At 40.9% G+C, this 18,219-nt stretch overlaps 1 protein-coding gene across 15 annotated transcripts in view; it reads left to right on the forward strand.

Moving 5' to 3' along the window:
- LOC138751496 (histone deacetylase 9-like) overlaps positions 1 to 18,219 on the forward strand; it is an 851,890-nt gene that overhangs the window by 657,289 nt on the left and 176,382 nt on the right. The window contains exon 14 of one of the 15 annotated variants that reach the window (XM_069913828.1): positions 13,493 to 15,785. The exons of the other annotated variants lie outside the window; for them this stretch is intronic. Coding sequence (XP_069769929.1) covers positions 13,493 to 13,573 — 81 coding nt within the window. The 3' untranslated portion in view covers positions 13,574 to 15,785. Of the gene's footprint in view, positions 1 to 13,492; positions 15,786 to 18,219 lie in introns of those variants that run through there. 15 annotated transcript variants of the gene reach the window in all.

Raw genomic sequence — 18,219 nt, forward strand, 5'->3', positions numbered from 1 at the left:
ATCGACTATAATTTTATTTTAGATATCCAGAGAATGATATGAAAAGAGTTATAAATGCAAATCTAGCTTTTGTTAGTGATAAAATGTGTTCACCTGAGTTAGCCTAGGTTATAGAAAATAAAATAACAATCTCATCAGAATTTTTAACCACCATTTGCCTGTTTAATCAGTTTCCAAAAGTAGACAGCAAATCTTTCAATCTAAAATGTGCATTTATATTTGATGTCTTTTCATAAAAGCTGATTTGTAAACTTATGAAAAATTGATTCCAGTTGATTAAATACTGAAATGTAAAAGTGGTATATTATGTTCAGACTCTCCAAAGGTGGAAAGATCATTCACTAAACTTGGTTAGTACAGGCTAAAACAATTACATGTGTTTATATGCACTTAATAACATTCTTAAGTAAAGATAGACAGATGATGAATACAACATAATTTGTAACCTTGAATATTACTTCCTAAAGAATTAGTTGTTCTTTGCTATTGTTGGCACCACCAGGCTGTACTATATGATAGATCTCTGATCTGACATTTCAGGTCTCTACTACAATGGGAGTCACTGAAGTAACTATATGGATGTGCTAACATAACTGGCTAACAAGCACATTCCATAACTTTGAGCAAGATTAGTGGCAGTATATTCCTCATTGCTTTTCCTACCACATGCTCCAGTGGAGCTGACCCAGCAAAATCTTTGGCCTGTAATTTCAGTAGAAGTATTGATATATGCATAATGTTTAATGTGGTGCAGTTGGAGAAAATGTGGAAAAAGTGGGATCATTAAATCTCAATAATTAAATATCACATTTCATTTTAGACATGCAATATTTTCAAGTAAACATTAAGAATCACTAAAATTGATGTAGTAGTGTTAAAACTTCAAATAAATTTATATACATGATTCAAAATAATTCATGAACCATTAAAAAAATTATTTGTACACACCTTGTCTCCCCGTATTCAAAACCTTAACTTTTTGCAAAATGCTTTACTTCCAAACTGTGTAACTTGTTCTGTGGAGAAAGGATTTACTGTTACACTTCCTATGTGGCCAAACATATGGATAAGATGTTTCCTGCCATTAATTTAATTACAAGATTCACGTGCCAGCCTGCAGGCATGTCAGTAAAGTATCTAACTCCAGAGCTCTTTGTAAAAGATACAGCACATTACTATTGGTTTTCTTATGATGTTTATACAAGACCTTTCCAAAAAATGTTGTTTAAGAATGTCATTAAGTAAGTCTTCTTCTTTCAGAAATTATATGATGTTCTGTAAATCATAAAACCCGTGTTCAATATGGTAGGCAGCATGTGGATATATTTGGGATCTGCAGCTGAAATCTTCACACACAAGTAGACCTTTAAGCCTTCCTTACCAAACCAGTTTGCCCTTAAATGCAACTGACACTGGTACTGACTGCCTTTATGAAATCCAGCTGTCTTTAATATCACCAGCTGACCTATAATTCTTTTGAATTAAATTGAAGTGTTCATTGTCGTGTGTACTGAGATACAGTGAAAATTCAGGCAAGTCAACCTATCCTTGAGCACAGCAGGTACTACAAAATTAAATAAAGTGCAGAATATAGTGTTACACAGAAAAATGTTCCATTAAAACAGTGCAGGAACAGCATCATTTTACTATTGAGAGGTCCATTCAATAAGTAGCCTGGTAACAGTAGAAAGGAAATTGTCCTTGAAACTGATGGTGCATGTTTTTAAACTCTACCTATTTGGAGGGGAGAGAAAAGAGTACGACCAGGGTGTAATGAATCTTTTAATATGTTGGGTGGTTTCCTAAAGCAATGGGAAATGTAAGGGGAGTCTGTGGAGGGAGGTTGATTTGTCCGATGGCCTGAGCTGTATTTACTACAATTTGCAATTCTTATCGTCTTGTGCAGACCAATTCATATATGACGCTGTGATGCATCTGGCTGGATACTTCCTGTGATGCATCAATAAAAAATTGTTAATAGATAGAGCAGGCATGCTGAATTTCTTTCAGCTTTTAAGAAAGTAGAGGCATTAGTGTGCTTTCTTGGCTGTACTGTCAATATGGTTGGACCACATCATTGATATTTACACCTTAAAACTTAAAGTGCTCTACAATTTCCACCTCAATACCATTGATACAGACCGAGGCATATGTTCCACCTGACTTCCCGATGTTGTTAGCCAACTCCTTTGATTTGTTGACATTGAGGGAGAGATTGTTGTCCTGACCCCATGCTACTAAACTCTCTATCTTCTTTCTGTATTCAGACTTGTCAATGTTTGAGATGTGCCCTACAATGGTTGTGTCATCTGCAAACTTTTAGATGGAGTTAGAGCAATATTTGGCCATAATCATGAGTGTATAAAGAGTATATTAAAGGGTTAGAGATTAGTTTTTTGGTATCATGATGTTGAAGCTGGAATTATAGATGAAAAATAGGTGTCTGCACTCGGCAATATTACTGTCCAGAAGTTCCAGTGCAGAGGGTAGGGCTGTGGACCTGTTGCAATAGTAGGCAAATTATTAGAGATTGAGGTTGCTTGGGAAGCTGGAAATAATCTGAGCCATGACCAGTCTCTCGAGGCACTTCAAAATGATGGAGGTCAGAGCCACCAACCAGTAGTTATTAAGGCACTTGTTTTCTTATTATTCTTTCCACAGAAGTTGATGATTGTTTCCATTGCTTTATTATTTTATTTCAATTTTTACACATTTGCAGTTTTTTAAAATATAATTTTGTGAATAACTACTCAGGTGATTAATAAGTAAAAAGACACAATGGTTCCTCTCTGTCCACAGTAAATATGTATGATGTAAGCAAGTTTTGTTCACTAACATTTTGCTGCATTTAGGAAGAGACTCTCTTTAGAAGATTAAATAACTGATTCAGTACAATATTGGAGTACATGATAAAAGAAACCTGGAAAAATTTGATGGGTTACTATTTTTTTAATCATTTCATGTCCTCATATTTTATTCATTACAATTCAAACCCGAATATACTGCTCTGTATTTAAATATATGAGTGCGTGACTTACCACAATGCACAAGAAAAGTATTTTCATTCCTCAAATCAGCAGGGTGCTGGCTCACCAGCCAGGAGTCACATTTCAATACCTTGCTTCATCTGACTCCCTGTTTATTGTTCCAGATGCCGATTTCCTTCAGAGTATAAAACAGACATATTTTTCTCATCACAGCCTTTACTGTTGCAAATGGACTAGAACCATTTTTTTTAAACTACTAGTGCTATGCAGCTGAGAACCAGCTACATTTTCTTCACTGATCTTCATTATATAGTTAAGCTTGAGAAAGAAGCCCTCCATATTGCCACTGCAAACAGGAAGTCTGCATTGTTGGGGGATGATCACCAGAATGAAGCGGATCAAGATACACGTTTAGACTTGGACAGTGTGGATTAGGCTAATGTCTGAGGCTGATACTTCTTCTGGAGAATTATCTTTTATAGGTGCCTCAGTTTAGCTTTCAATGGTTAGGGGAAAAAAAGCTTCTCAATTACTCGATTAACTATTTGGAAGGAGATACATTTGGCAGTGAACGTCATGTCAATCATTTAGGATTGCCTTCAACAAACCCAGACTTTTCTCTCAAAGGCAAACAGAAGAAGCTGAGTATAAAATTATTGAATATAAAAATTGGAAAAAGCATGTTGCAGCTATGTAAAGCCATGTTTGAAATATTGTGTGTAGTTCTCAGCATCACATTGTAGGAAGGCTGTGGAGACTTTGGATCGGGTGCAAAAGAGGTTCACCGAGAAGCTGCCTGGATTGCTGTGCTTTAGATATAAAGAGAGGTTGGACAAACTTAGATTGTTTTCTCTGGAGCATTGGAGGTTGAGTACACAAAATTATGAGACGCAAAGATAGGGGAGACCATCAGAGTCTTTCTCCCAGGGTGGAGAGGGCATGGATACAGTGTCAGAGGGGAACTTTTCAAGGAGATTTATGAGGCAATTTTCATTTTAAATGGAGAGTGCTTGGTGCCTGGAATGCACTGCTTGGGCAGATGATTGAATCAGATGAAATAGCAACATTTAAACGGCATTTAGACAGACACATAAACAGGCACAGGAGAGAGGGATATAGACCAGGTGCATGTAGATATTAGTCCAGATTAGTATCAAGGTTGACATAGAAATGGTGGGGCTGAATGGTCTGTACATGCTGTATGTTCTATGTCAATTAATTTTTACTTCATTCACCAGAATGTCTTGCATCAGAGGTCATTCATTCACTTTGATTGAATGAGAGGACATCAAGGGAAGTCATGGTTATCTTAAAATGAAGAAAGGACACTAAATTTGTTGTCATAATAAATAGAAATCTTAGAGCAAGGTGAAAAGAGAGGAAAGAATCACTTACAAATCTGTGGTTTGGTAACTTTGCAAGAAAAGTATGCCATTCACAATAAATATGTTTATTATCAAAGGGGTCCTGGTGGCATTACACATGGTTAAAGAAGGTCTTGGCATCAATTCACATTTGGTTAGAGAGACTCCTTGTGGCAGTATGTGTTTAGTTAAATAGAGTCTTATTTGTAAGACTACGAGGTAAAATCTCTTTAACCAAACATTTGGGGGTGGGGAGGTGGGGTGGGGAGAATATCTTTGGCTGTACAGACAAAGCAGAGGCTATTCTAAGTACATAGTACTTGGATACCATCGGAAACGCTTATACAGTACATTTCCGATTATTCTAAATGTTCAGACCGGACATGTATCGGTTAATTGCATTTTCTATATCTCTGATATGCAGCCCATTTTAAGCAGCAGAATATTTGTATAAGCTGTCGCCAATCCTGTCATCTCCCCACTACAGTCACTGGACTTTCCCAGGTGCCCGATGACTCTGCTCAGATCCTCAACAACCCGCCCTCCCCACCGCTGACACAAAACCTGCCCAGGAGACCCAGTCCTGGCCCCGACCACCGACTCAACAGAGCTTTTGTCGCCTTGACTGCCGACCTGAACACTGGCCCAAAGGAGCTCCTAACATCATGGCACTGTCCCTGGCTGACAACCAAACAGAGCTCTCAACGTCGTGACTGCCGACCAAACGGTGATCCCGATGACACACCCGCCATCTCAAGCCCTGGCCCCCGACCCAACGGAGCTCCCAACGACATAGCCACCGCCCTGAACCCTGGCCCTGGCTGCGGAATAAATGAAGCTTCTGATGCCATGGCCGCAAACTCTAATCCGAAATCCGACCATCTACTCACCAGAGCTCCCAGTGCTTTCAACCACCGACTCCAGTGTTGAACCAGTCTGCCTATCTACAGGAAATCCCAGTGCTGATGCCATTGACTTTCACCTGAGCCTGGCACCCCCCCTCAGGACAGATGTTCCTGTGAACCCGAATTCCCCACTCCAATCCTAGCCCAGTAGCATTGGCATAATACTTGTACAGTATCAGTGGTTAAAACAACAGCATGGAACAATGGAAGGTTTTTCAAGCATGAAATAAAATGTATTTCCTACCTGGAATACATGAGAGCTCTGTTGGATTCAAAATGCTGCCAACAGCATGTCAGAATCCCATTTCAAGCATAGCAAGTAAAAAAAAAATTCAAAAATCAAATCTCACCTTATACTGTTTGTAATATTAGCATGAGGCATTTTTAAAAGGAAAGGTATATCAGCAACATGTACATTCTGGAAACATGGACGTCAGTAACTTATAAGTGAATTGTAATTTGTAAAACACCTAATAATTTATGATGTGTTTTTGAAGGTCATATTCAAAAATTCAAGTGTTCCATGAAATTTGAATGCTCCAAATGTATTTTAGCAATCTAGGGTCATTATGACATTAATGCACAACAATGTAGCATTTATGTTGTATTATCATGTTAGAAATAATTACACTTTTCTTTTCCTCTGACTAGTAATGGAACAGAATGATTCAAAGTGTAATTTTACACAAAACTCCATAGAATAACTATAAATTAGATCACTTTTTACGCTATTTTCTGAAGAATTAAGCCCTACTATAAAATGCATGGCAATCTAAAGAATTTTCAGAAGTTTTTCACCCCACAATCAAATCAAAGTACCTTTTCTATGTAGAAATGTCCTTTTTTTATTTGTTCTTCAATGTTTAGTGACCTAATGAGGACACTCAACATTTTCTCACTTGTCAGGAAGGCCCAACAGCAACTGCACTTCCTGAGAAGACTGAAGCGGGCAATGCTACCAGCCACCATTATGTCAACCTTCTATAGGAGCTCTATCATGAGCTACATTGTAGTGTGGTATGGTTGCTGCAAGAAATAGATCAGAGGTAAATCCATAAGAGTGGCAGAGAGGAGCACAGGAGTCTCCCTCCACCCTCTCCCTTCCCCCCTCCCATTGACATGATCTACTAAGATCATTGTCTGAGGAGAGTGCACAAAATGCCATCCTGCACACAGCATCTTTCAGCTGCTCCTGTTGGGTAAGAGATACAGGAATATCAGAGCCAGCGACACTGTGGGATCTGCTTCTTCCCACGGGCAGTGAGAATGCTGAACAACCAAAGGAACTAACCATTAGAGACTTTCATATGTACAAAACAATATTCATTTATTTATTTGTATTGCTGAAATACCTGTACCGCATATGTATTGTTTGTCTGTATGTGTATTATGTCTGGCTATGTGTCTGCTTCTTTTGCACGGAGGACACAAGAATGCTGATTTGTCGGGTTGTACTTGTACAATCTGATGACAACAAATATGATTTGACTTGACTTGACTGTGCATAGTATTTCCCAAATGGCAGGGGGATGGACACCAGAATGAGAGGGCAGTGAATTGGGCTGAAGATTTATAAATAGATGCGCTGTGCAGTCAATAGAGCAAAATTGCAAGCATAAGATTAAGGATTTAACTTGGGGCATTTTGGAAACAAAATTGAAAAGGATGATAAATACAAAACTGAAGGCCTTTTATTCAAATGCCCACAGTATAAGAAATAAGGTTGATGACTGAGCAGCATAGCTGAAAGTTGGCTGATATGATATTGTGCCATCACTGAATTGTGGCTAAAAGAAGACCATGCAGGAAACTAAATAACTGTGGATACATAGTGCAATAAATAGATTCTGACATGGTTCTGGGGCACTGGAAAATTGCAAAGGTCATTTCACTATTTAAAAAGAGAAGGGTTCATCAGAAAGGAAATTATAGACCTGTTAGGCAAACATCACTGGTTGGGAAGTTGTTAGAGTCGATTGTCAAGGATTAGGTTATGGAATACCTGGAGATCCATGACAAGATAAGCCAAAGTCAGTATGGTTTCCTTCAGGGAAAATCTTGCCTAACAATCCTACTTTAATTTTTTTGAGGCAAGCACAAGCAGGCAAAAGTAAGGAAATGCTGAAGATGATATATAATGGAATTTCAAAAGGCCTTTGACAAGGTTACAAACATGAGGCTGTTTAACAAAGTATGAGCTCATAAAATTGCAAGCATGGGTAGAGAATTAGTTGATCTGCAGGAAGCAGACAGTGGAAATAAAGGGATTCTATTCTGCTATGTTACCAATCAGTGTTGCGGCCACATCTTTTTACATTTTATGTAAATGATTTGGATTGCAAAATAAATGGCTTTGTGGCTAAATTTGTAGATGGTACAAATATAGATGGATGGGCAGGTGGTGATGAGGAAATGGAATGGCTGTAGAGAGAATGAGATATATTAGGAGAATTGGCAAAGAAGTGGCAAATGATGCTGTGGTCCACTGTTAGAATCAGACACACACAAGATAAAGACTGTAAACAGGCTTTAATCCACAAAGACTTCCACAGAGCTAGGCTGTCTGTAGCTGCAGTAACTCTGAGTGAGGCCTCGGGAAGCCGACACAGGCTTATATCCCGGAGGGTGATTGACACCCGACTGGGTGGGGCTTGATCCATTCGGGCCGACTGATTGACAGTCGGCAGGTGTTGTCCTGTCCTACCTTTTTTCCCCCTGCAGTACCACCACATTCAGCCCTTTCTTTAAAATTGTCCCGGTGGGGGGGGGGGGGGGGGGGGGGCAGTAACAAAGAATCATATCCACTATACAAAATACAATATTTACAGATTGAGATGATCTGGCAGCTGCCAGGATCTCTGTGACCGTCGCAGGACTGGCTCCTGGTCACTGGTCGGAGGGGAAGTGGGGGGGGTCTGTGTGACTGGTGTGGTGCCATGTGGAGGGGTGGCCGAAGGGGCCAGGGTCGATGTGTGAGAGTCATATTGGATGGGTGGAGGGGCAGGTTCATCCCTCAGGGCTGAAGCGGGCCCTTGGTGGTCAAGGAGGTACTGCGCGCCCCATAGCTGCCTGTATGTCCGGTCAGCATCGTCCTGGGCTGAAGATTGCTGTGGAGTGGTGGGTGCTTCTGCTGGTGCCAGGTCCCTGGTTGAGACAGTATCCTCCCTGCCACTGCCAAACCTATCATAGGCGTAGTTGTGGTTTGTGTGTAGGAGAAGACCTGCTCAACCAAGGTTTCAGCCTTGTGCATCCGTACGTGCTTATGAAGGAGCTCCGGTCCCAGGGACATGAGCCATGCTGGGAGGAACATTCCAGTCACCGACTTCCTGCCCGTTGACTTGCACGTACATCATAGAGCATCATGAGGGATGCCCCTGGTCAGAGTGGTGGCAGCCAGGACCATCTCGGGGTCAGAGTCGTCGCTGTGCAGCGATTTACAGTGTCCAGAGGTATGGGGAGTGTTGGTAGGGTGGCCAGGTCATCTCCCACATTGACGTCGGTCGTGGGGTGCAGCTGATGATGTCCAGAGGCCTGGGGTGTGTCGGTGGGGCAGCCTGGTCACCGCCCATGTTGACCACGTTGTCCCCATCGTCGTCGGGGGCCCTCTGTGTCGGCTGCTGCCTGGCCCAAGATGGTGGCGGTATGTGTGGCCCTGTCGCATGGCTAGCCTCCTTCCCTAGCTGTGTTTGTTGTGCCAGGGGAAGTGATGTTGTTGTGGCTGGCGGAAGTGACATCACACCATGAGCCAGAAGTGACTTCACTGTAGTTCTCAACGAGCGGCACTGGCAAGGGCAGTGGCTGGTCCAGGTGCTTGGAGCACACACTGCGATCGTCACTAGTGGGGCCGGATGCTGCTCCATCGGGGTCAGGGAAGGCGGAAGTCATAGCGGGAACAATGGCGCCACCCGGCACGCACACGTGGAGGGGTCTGCAGGGGAAGTGGGGAAGTCATAGAAGGCCGCTGATCTGCCGGCTGGTTTTGAGAGGCACACTTTAGCAAAGTGGTCTTTCTTGCCACATCAGGAACAGTACTGGTTCCTAGCCGGGCAGTTTTGGCGCGATCATCGGTCTGACCCATACCAGGATCCACAGTACTTACAGAGGCACCGGGCACCCACCGCAGTGATGTTCTCCTCCCCAGCTCGGTCTGGGGCTGCAGCTGCATAAGGGAGCCATAAGGGAGCCTGGTGGAACCTGGAATCAAAGGCTTTGATGTGCAGGGCTGCAGCTTCCAGGGTTCCGACCACTTCCACTGTGTTGGTCAGGGCATAGATACTATCTTTGAGCAGCTTCTGCCAGATGGCCCTTGAGCGTAGCCCTTGGATGAAGGCATCCTAGATCAGCCTCTCGACCTCCTCTTATCCCGGGTTCAGCCAGACACGGTCGGCCCAACTCTTGCAGGTGTCCTAGGTAAGACTCAGCTGTCTCCCCGGGTTGCTGGGCTATGGAATTGAGGAGGTTCCTTGCACAGACCGCATCCATGGGGGGCTTGTACAAGTTCTCGAGAGTGTCCATTGCGCTCTTGTACGTGGAGCAGCCTTTGGTATCCTGGAAGACGTGGAGACCCAGCTTTGACTGGAATAGGACCAGCCTCTTCCGATCTGAGTCCAGGATGCCACCTGCGTGCGCCTCGATGATTGCCTTGACTGCGTGTCGCCAGATATTAAAGTTTGTCTGGGCTTCCGGGTGGCGTGGATTGACTTCGAGGCTCCCTGCACTAGGGAGTTTTTCCATATCAGCCGAGGGAAAATTTTGAGGATTAAATTGTGGTGCACTGTTAGTCAGAATCAGACACACACAAGGTAAAGACTGTACAACAGGCTTTAATCCACAAAGACTTCCACAGAGCCAGGCTGGCTGTAGCTGCAGTAACTCTGAGGGAGACTTCGGGAGGCCGGCACAGGCTTATATCCCAGAGAATGACTGACACCCGACCGAGTAGGACTTGATCCATTCAGGCTGACTGATTGACAGTTGGCCAGGTGTTGTCCTGTCCCCTTACACTCCTTCAGGTACAGAGGTTGCCCCCTGCAGTAGGCCAGTGGTGTACCACCACAGATGTACAATATTAAAAAGTAATCATTCACTTTGTTAGAAGGAATAAAAAGATTATTATTTGGATGGGGAAAATTTCAAAATTTAGATGTGCAAAGGGACTTTGCTCGCGCAGGATACCTTAAAGGTTAACCTCCAGTTTGAGTCAGTGGTGAAGAAGGCAAATGCAATGTTGGCATTCATAACTAGAGGAATAGGATATAAGAGTAGGGATGTGATGTTGAGGCTTTATAGGACACTGGTGAGGTCTCACTTGGACTATGGAGTATAGTTTGGGGTTCCTTATTTAAGAAAGGATGTGCTAGCATTGGAGAGGGTTCAGATAAGATTCACAAGAATGATTCCTGCAATGAAGGGATTAGCATATAAGGAACATTTGATAATCTTGGACTGTACTCCTTGGAATTCTGAAAAATGAGGGTGGACCTCATCGTTCCATTTAGAATGTTGAAAGTCATCGATCGAGTACACATGTGAAAGATGTTTCCCATGATAGGAGAGTCTAGGACAAGAAGGCCCATTTTTCCAATTCACAAAGTGTTTCCATCATAATGAGTAACAATCCACTCTAGACATTATCTTCAGTCCACAGTATTTAGCATGTACCTTAAGTCTGCAACTTGTTTTACTTTTCCTCTGCCTCTATGTGAATTCTACCTCTCTGTGGGGGAAAAAATATATAAACATAATCTGGCCTGTAATCATGATTCTGAGTCACAGTGCAGGATATAAACTTTTGGGTGGATTCTCTTTTGCCAAATCTTTGGGAAAGTTGACAGAGTACTGTTTGTCTCTTTTATTATGCATCCAACATAATGAAGCAGGCATGGAGCCTTTTTTTAAATCAATATAAATGCCAATCCTATTAACAGGGCAAATCTGTATTCAAAAGGTCTTATCAACTGACAAATATATCCCAAACCATTTTATTTGATTTGCAATTATTTCTTCAATAGGATTGCATTAGACTTTTTGAAACTTAACATTAAAATCAATTATGTCTCCTTTATTTATGAATTCCTGCGGAATATTTTGCACGATGGAAAGAAAATATGACATTTAAATAATTAAGGTGAAATCAAGTTCTTTAGAACTACCTTTGGTTTGTTTCAATTTTCAAGGGCATCTGAAAGTTCAAGAATTTTTTTAAATCCAATGGCTATCAGGCTTGTAAATGACCCCCGACTACCCTAACTGTAAACTACTTTGGGACCACAAATAAATCTGTCTGTACCAGTGGAACACCACTTTGTTTTTCTCTTGCAATATTTATAACTGTTAATATTTATTTATCTGTATATCTTTTATATTTATGACCTCTCTCCATACTGTGTAAATTTATTGTAGTCTATTGTCAGTTTGTGTATCTTAGATACCTGTTTGGCTGCAGCAAGGAAGATTTTGGTGCATAATGTACACTGCACTTGATATTGTCATTGGTGGAAATTTTCAAGTCTGTTCAAGAATGTTATATGTTATGAGGAATGGTTTTTGTCAGGCACCAATGCAAATGAATAATATCAGTCAAAACATCTATGTTCCATCTTGAATATGGCAGATAGAATTTGTTTACTGAGGTCTCAATACCCTGACATTCAACCTCATATCTAGTGCAATAGGAATAGCATGAGAAGAGGGAGTGTGGGATCACCTTTCAATGTGGCAGAGATATGCTTTTATCTTGGGTCACAAAGATGAGGTAAATATGTCTATATTAGTGGTAACATTGATTTTTAATATTGTTTAACTTTTGTAACTTTTAGCAAAGATTTCTTTTTCAAACTTTCAACTGTTTCATTTTGATTCTCTTTCAGATTTTTGAAAGTATTTCTAAAGACATAAATATTATGTCATCTACCTGCATCAAAGTCTTTTACCTAAAATGTCAACTCTGTGTTTCTTTTGTTACTCCTGTGCACATGGGTTTGAGAAGCAATGGGGTGTCCCATTTTCTAAATAAATAATAATGGAGAATACAGGAAACACCCAAATGACCAAGCAGCATCTTTGGAGAGAGAAACTGGGTTAACATTTCAGGGCCACAAAATGAGATTTAGTGAAATTTTGGCAAACATTTCTCGAGTGGGTTGGGCTCATGCGTCTAACCCACCAGCATTCTCCCATCTCACAAACCCACAAAGCCCACTCCCTCTCCACCATTTGCCACATGAGCTTTACCAGGTTTGCTGTTGACCTGTGCTCCATCTGGTCCTAGTATTTGTGGTGTTATTGGTTTGTTGTTGATTAGTCAGACTTACTTGATTTGTTCAGAAGAGTCCAATACTACAATACCGAAGTGTACAATGCATAGCTACATTGATGCCCAATCAAGTCTTATGGCCATTAATATTTCATTGGATGTTTTGAAAAAAAAGTCTCCTCATCAATCAGAGGAGGGTGAAGTGTTTTTTTTAAATGTAGTTTAGGTTTGGATCATAAATCTGACCCTGCCCTGCAAAAGGTTGTGCACCATCATAACAGAAAAACTGAAAGAAAAGCACAGCAGCAAACCCAAGAGACGATCAAGAGCAGGTTCTGATTTCTGAATGAAAGTATATTGGGCCAACCCACCATTGACACATGAGGATTGAAATCTAAGTGTCAACAAAAGGCAGAAGTTGTTTTAAAATATATATTTCTTGGCCAGACTTGACTCAGATTCTGAGAGTCATAAAGTCAAATATCACAGACACAAGCCCACTGTGCCGACCATCAAATATCCAGTTACATTAATCCTGCATTAATCCCATCTAATTCTCCCCATATTTCTATCAACCACGCCACATTCTATCACTCACTTACAAAATAGGGAATATTTAGAGCAGCCAATTAATTTATGGATCTGCATGTCTTCAGGGAAGCCCACGTATTCATGAGGAGAACATACTGTGCCACCATGCTGTCCTTTTGAATTGCTGTACCAGCATCAAAGCCCTGAAAAGGTGCCTGAGCTTCTTTTCCTACTATGCCCCGTGGATCCCCAATTACACGGACAAGGCCCACCCCAACACTAAATGTACCTACTTTCCCCTGGCACCAGAGGCCCGTGCAGCTTTTAACCACATCAAGGCGGATATTGCCAAAGCTACGAGGCATGCCGTGGATGAATCCATCCTGTTCGAGGTTGAAAGCTATGTATTCAACTTCACTCTTTTCACACTTCTTTTCTCGCACCCTCCAGGCCCAAAAATTCAACAATCCTCTCTCAAGAAAGAGGCCCAAGCCATTGTTGAGGCAGTACAGCACTGGAGGCACTACCTAACCAGCAAACGATTTACCTTGCTAACTGACCAACGGCAGTGACTTTCATGTTCAACAACAAGCAGCAAGGTAAAATCAAAAACAACAAAATATTGAGGTGGAGAATTTAAATTTCTGCCGACAACTACAATATCTTATACCAGCCTGGGAAACTCAATGAGCCCTCAACTGCTCTAGCCCACAGAACTTTTTCCAATGCATAAATAGACTGAGTTCAAACCCTCCACAAAGACCTCTGCCACCCTGGAGTCACCAGTTTCTTCCACTTTATCAAAGCCCACAATCTACCTTGCTCCATCGAGAAGATCAGGGCAATGACCAGAAACTGCCAGACTTGTGCAGAGTGCAAACTGCACTTCTATTGATCGGACAGAGCGCAACTGATAAAGGCCATCTGACCCTTTGAGCAACTGAGCATCGATTTCAAAGGACCCCTCTCTCCTCTGACTGCAACGTGTGCCTCCTCAACATCATCGATGAGTACTCATATTTTCTGTTTGCTATCCCCTGCCCGAACATGACAACTGTTGCAGTCATCAAGGCCCTTCGCAGCTTCTTTACTCCATTTGGGTTTCCCTGTTATATCCATAGTGACTGGGGGTTTTCCTTTGAGTGATGAGCTGCACCAGTTCTTGCTGGCCAGAGGCATTGCCATGAGCAAAACCAGCAGCTACAACCCCCAAGGGAATGGGCAGGTGGAAAAGGAGAACACCACCATCTGGAAGACCATCCTCCTAGCCCTGTGGTCTAGAGGCCTTCTAGTCTCCCGCTGGCAAGGTGTCCTCCATGAAGCACTCCACTCCATCAGAGTACTCCTATGTACCACCATCAATACCACTCCACGTGAAAGAATGTTTTCCTTCCCCTGGAAGTCTGCATCAGCGACGATGCTGCCGGCCTGGCTCGTCCCACAGACTCCTGAATAAAGGTGATGAACCCATAGCCCACTCCCCAGTTCAAGACAGTCAACCAGTGTGGATGTGACTCCATTCTATTGCTAATAAGAGTATCAGTTTTACATAACTTACAGTCTTTTGGAGTTACTGATGGTGCATCAACCACTGCCCCCCCCCGCCCCGCCCCTCCCTCCCACCCACACAATCAAACACCCCAAGTTGTATTCAATGTCTAACATCCTAACCAAGATGTATTCTGAATTATGACTGATTCACCAGAGGTTAAGTAAAGCATAATTGTCTCACATATGTACAAATGCGCAATGTAATTGGAAAGAGTGCCATAAACAAAATGCACATTTTGGCAGTTCTCCCTGATTTTTTGTGGCTCACTTTATTCCTGGCACCACATACCCTTGGAATAAGAACGCACACAATACATTACAAGTTGACAACAAGGGTGTAAAGAACAGATCTTGCATATGATGCCAAAAGAGTTCTTTGAGAGTAGACAGCATTGCTGAACTAAGTAGCGATTTGAGACACCAACAGCATTGCTGTGCACAATGTGTCCGTCTGGGTACGTATGCATGCATATGTTTGTGTGTGCATGTATGTATCTGTACACCAGCTGAAAAACTGCACAGGAAGAGAGAACACCGCAACCCGAAAGACCCCTGGGTGAGTACCTGCCAAGAACAGTGAGACTATGCAGGATACTTTGCAGTAAGTGGAATGATTTTTGGTGTGTGAGTGCACTGGGACAAAATAATCAATGGATTCATGACAGGTGAAGAAAGACTGTAATTAACTTAATGAGTCAGGAAGTAGAGCTGTTCAACTAAAAAAAGGAGAGAAGTGAAAGGAAATGTTGTGTCTTCTAGTGTAGCATCATGAATTTTGGCAAAATGGCATCACATTAAGATGTGGATAAGATGTGAACGTCTGCTCAGATGCAGATGCAAGCTGTGCCTCTGAATAGTCTTGCTGTAAAAGATCAGGGACATAGCCATACTGTAGAAGCATTCTTTTTCAGAGAATGGAACCTAGTGAGAATTGATTGGAATAGTGAGATTCAGCCTGTACAAGTTTTTTTTATTTAATTTTTTTTATTTTTCACACTATAAACCATATTGACCAAGATACATACAGACATTTTTTCTGTTGAATATATAGTGCCATTTTCTCCCCCTTTCCCCCCTCCCTTCCCTCCCTCCCTCACCCCCTTTCCCATTTATCCGAAGTTCAATCTATAAGATACATTAAACCCATTAAACAATATTGTCACTTCATAAAAATAAACAAGAAATTTTACTGAGTCAGTTCTTTTCGTTGTCTTCTCCTTCTGTCATTTTAGGTGTTGGAAGTCCATGGTAGGATTTCTCTATTGCATTTCATGTATGGCTCCCATATTTGTTCGAATATTGTGATGTTATTTCTTAAATTATATGTTATTTTTTCTAATGGAATACATTTTATTCATTTCTATGTACCATTGTTGTATTCTCAAGTTGTCTTCTAATTTCCAGGTTGACATTTTGCTACAGCTAGGGCTATCATAACAAATCTTTTTTTGTGCTCCATCCAAATCGAGTCCAAATTCTTTATTTCTTATATTACTTAGGAGGAAGATCTCTGGGTTTTTTGGTATATTGCTTTTTGTGATTTTATTTAATATCTGGTTTAGATCTTCCCAAAATTTTTTCACTTTCTCACATGTCCAAATTGCATGAATTGTTGTTCCCGTTTCCTTTTTGCAGCAAAAACATCTGTCTGATACAGTTGGGTCCCATTTATTTAACTTTTGAGGTGTGATGTATAGCCTGTGTATCCAGTTATATTGTATCATGCGTAACCTCGTGTTTATTGTATTTCTCATAGTTCCGGAGCATACCTTTTCCCATGTTTCATTCTTTATCTTTATGTTTAGATCTTGTTCCCATTTTTGTTTAGGTTTATCGTTTGTTTCCTCATTCTCCTTTTCTTGCAGTTTGATGTACATGTTTGTTATAATTTTTTAAATTATCATTGTGTCTGTAATCACATATTCAAAATTGCTTCCTTCTGGTAACCTCAGACTGTTTCCCAATTTGTCCTTCAAGTAGGTTTTCAGTTGGTGGTATGCAAACATTGTATCGTGTGTTATATTATATTTATCCTTCATTTGTTCAAAGGATAATAATTTATTTCCCGAAAAACAATTTTCTATTCTTTTGATCCCTTTTCTCTCCCATTCTCTGAAGGAAAGGTCATCTATTGTGAAAGGGATTAGTTGATTTTGCGTCAATATTAGTTTTGGTAGTTGGTAATTTGTTTTATTCCTTTCTACGTGAATCTTCTTCCAAATGTTGAGCATATGATGCAATACTGGTGAATTCCTACGTTGCACCAATTTTTCATCCCATTTATATAGTTTATGTTCAGGTATCTTCTGCCCTATTTTATCTAGTTCTAATCTGGTCCAATCTGGTTTTTCCCTTGTTTGATAAAAATCTGATAGGTATCTTAATTGTGCGGCTCTATAATAATTCTTAAAGTTTGGTAGTTGTAAGCCTCCTTGTTTGTACCATTCTGTTAATTTATCTAGTGCTATCCTCGGTCAGCCTGTACAAGTTGATGGCGTGCGAGAATGTAAGGAAACTGTTCTGTTAAATGAAGTGTTTGCAAAGTGTGCAGTTCATTAGAAAATCTCCTCACATTATGACAGAATGGTTAGTTTAATGAAGCAATGCAAAGTGACAAAATCCTTATTTTCCGAAAACTTGGAAAGTCACAGATGTCGAACTAGGAACCAAAGGACGGGTGAGACATTAATTTCATTAAAGTTTCTGCCTCATCATGAATAGAAGTAATTTGTTAGAATGAAACACAGAAGTCTGCAGAAGTTGTGATCGTAGTAAGAAAACAAGAATGCAGAAGGAACTCGGTGGATCTTGTAGCATCCATAGGTGGTAAAAATATACATTATAACCAATGTTTTAGGCCTGAGTCCTTCTTCAAGGTATCAAAGTAACTAAATCATTTGTTAAATCAAGTGTTATATGTTTTAACACAAATTCAGAGATAATTATTAAACCCACAGAATCTCATCTATTTTCTTGCACACATCTGTGGAAATTACATAGGGGAATGCTAAAGAATTTCACTGCAGAATATACAAAAGGACAGCAGCTAATGGACATAGATCTGCAGTGAATGCTGCAGGACCAAAGCAGATCCAAAGCATGTGGATGAGATTGACTGTCACTGATAAAATAAAATGTTTAATCATAAAAGAAAGGAACTTGTATCTTTAGCATGGAAGTATAAAGCCGAGATAGTCCTCCAAAGCAGCTTCAATGGTGATTTCCTCACAGATTGGGGGTTGGGGCTTGACAATTAATTATTGAATTGTCTCTTGTCAGGTACTCTGAGATACAGTGAAAAATTTTGTATTGTGTGCTTTGCAAGCACACAATACAATACATAATACAATAGATAGTGCAAAAATAATAAAAATCATGCTATAGCAATGTTTTAAGAAGTATGAGGTTTAGTTATATTAAAGTGTAGAGTATAGTATTAAAGAGAAAAAGATTGTTAAACAGTATGCAAAATGCTGGAACTCAGTGAGTCAGGCATCATCTGTAGAAAGCAATAGATAGTCAATGTTTCAAGCCAAAACCCTTCATTGGGAATCGAAAGCATTGGCTGAACACCTAAATAAAATGGTGGGGGGGCGGGGGGGGGGGTTCAACAGAAGACTCCCTGA

This window comes from Narcine bancroftii, chromosome 1 (assembly GCF_036971445.1).
Source record: "Narcine bancroftii isolate sNarBan1 chromosome 1, sNarBan1.hap1, whole genome shotgun sequence".
Lineage (NCBI taxonomy): Eukaryota > Metazoa > Chordata > Chondrichthyes > Torpediniformes > Narcinidae > Narcine > Narcine bancroftii.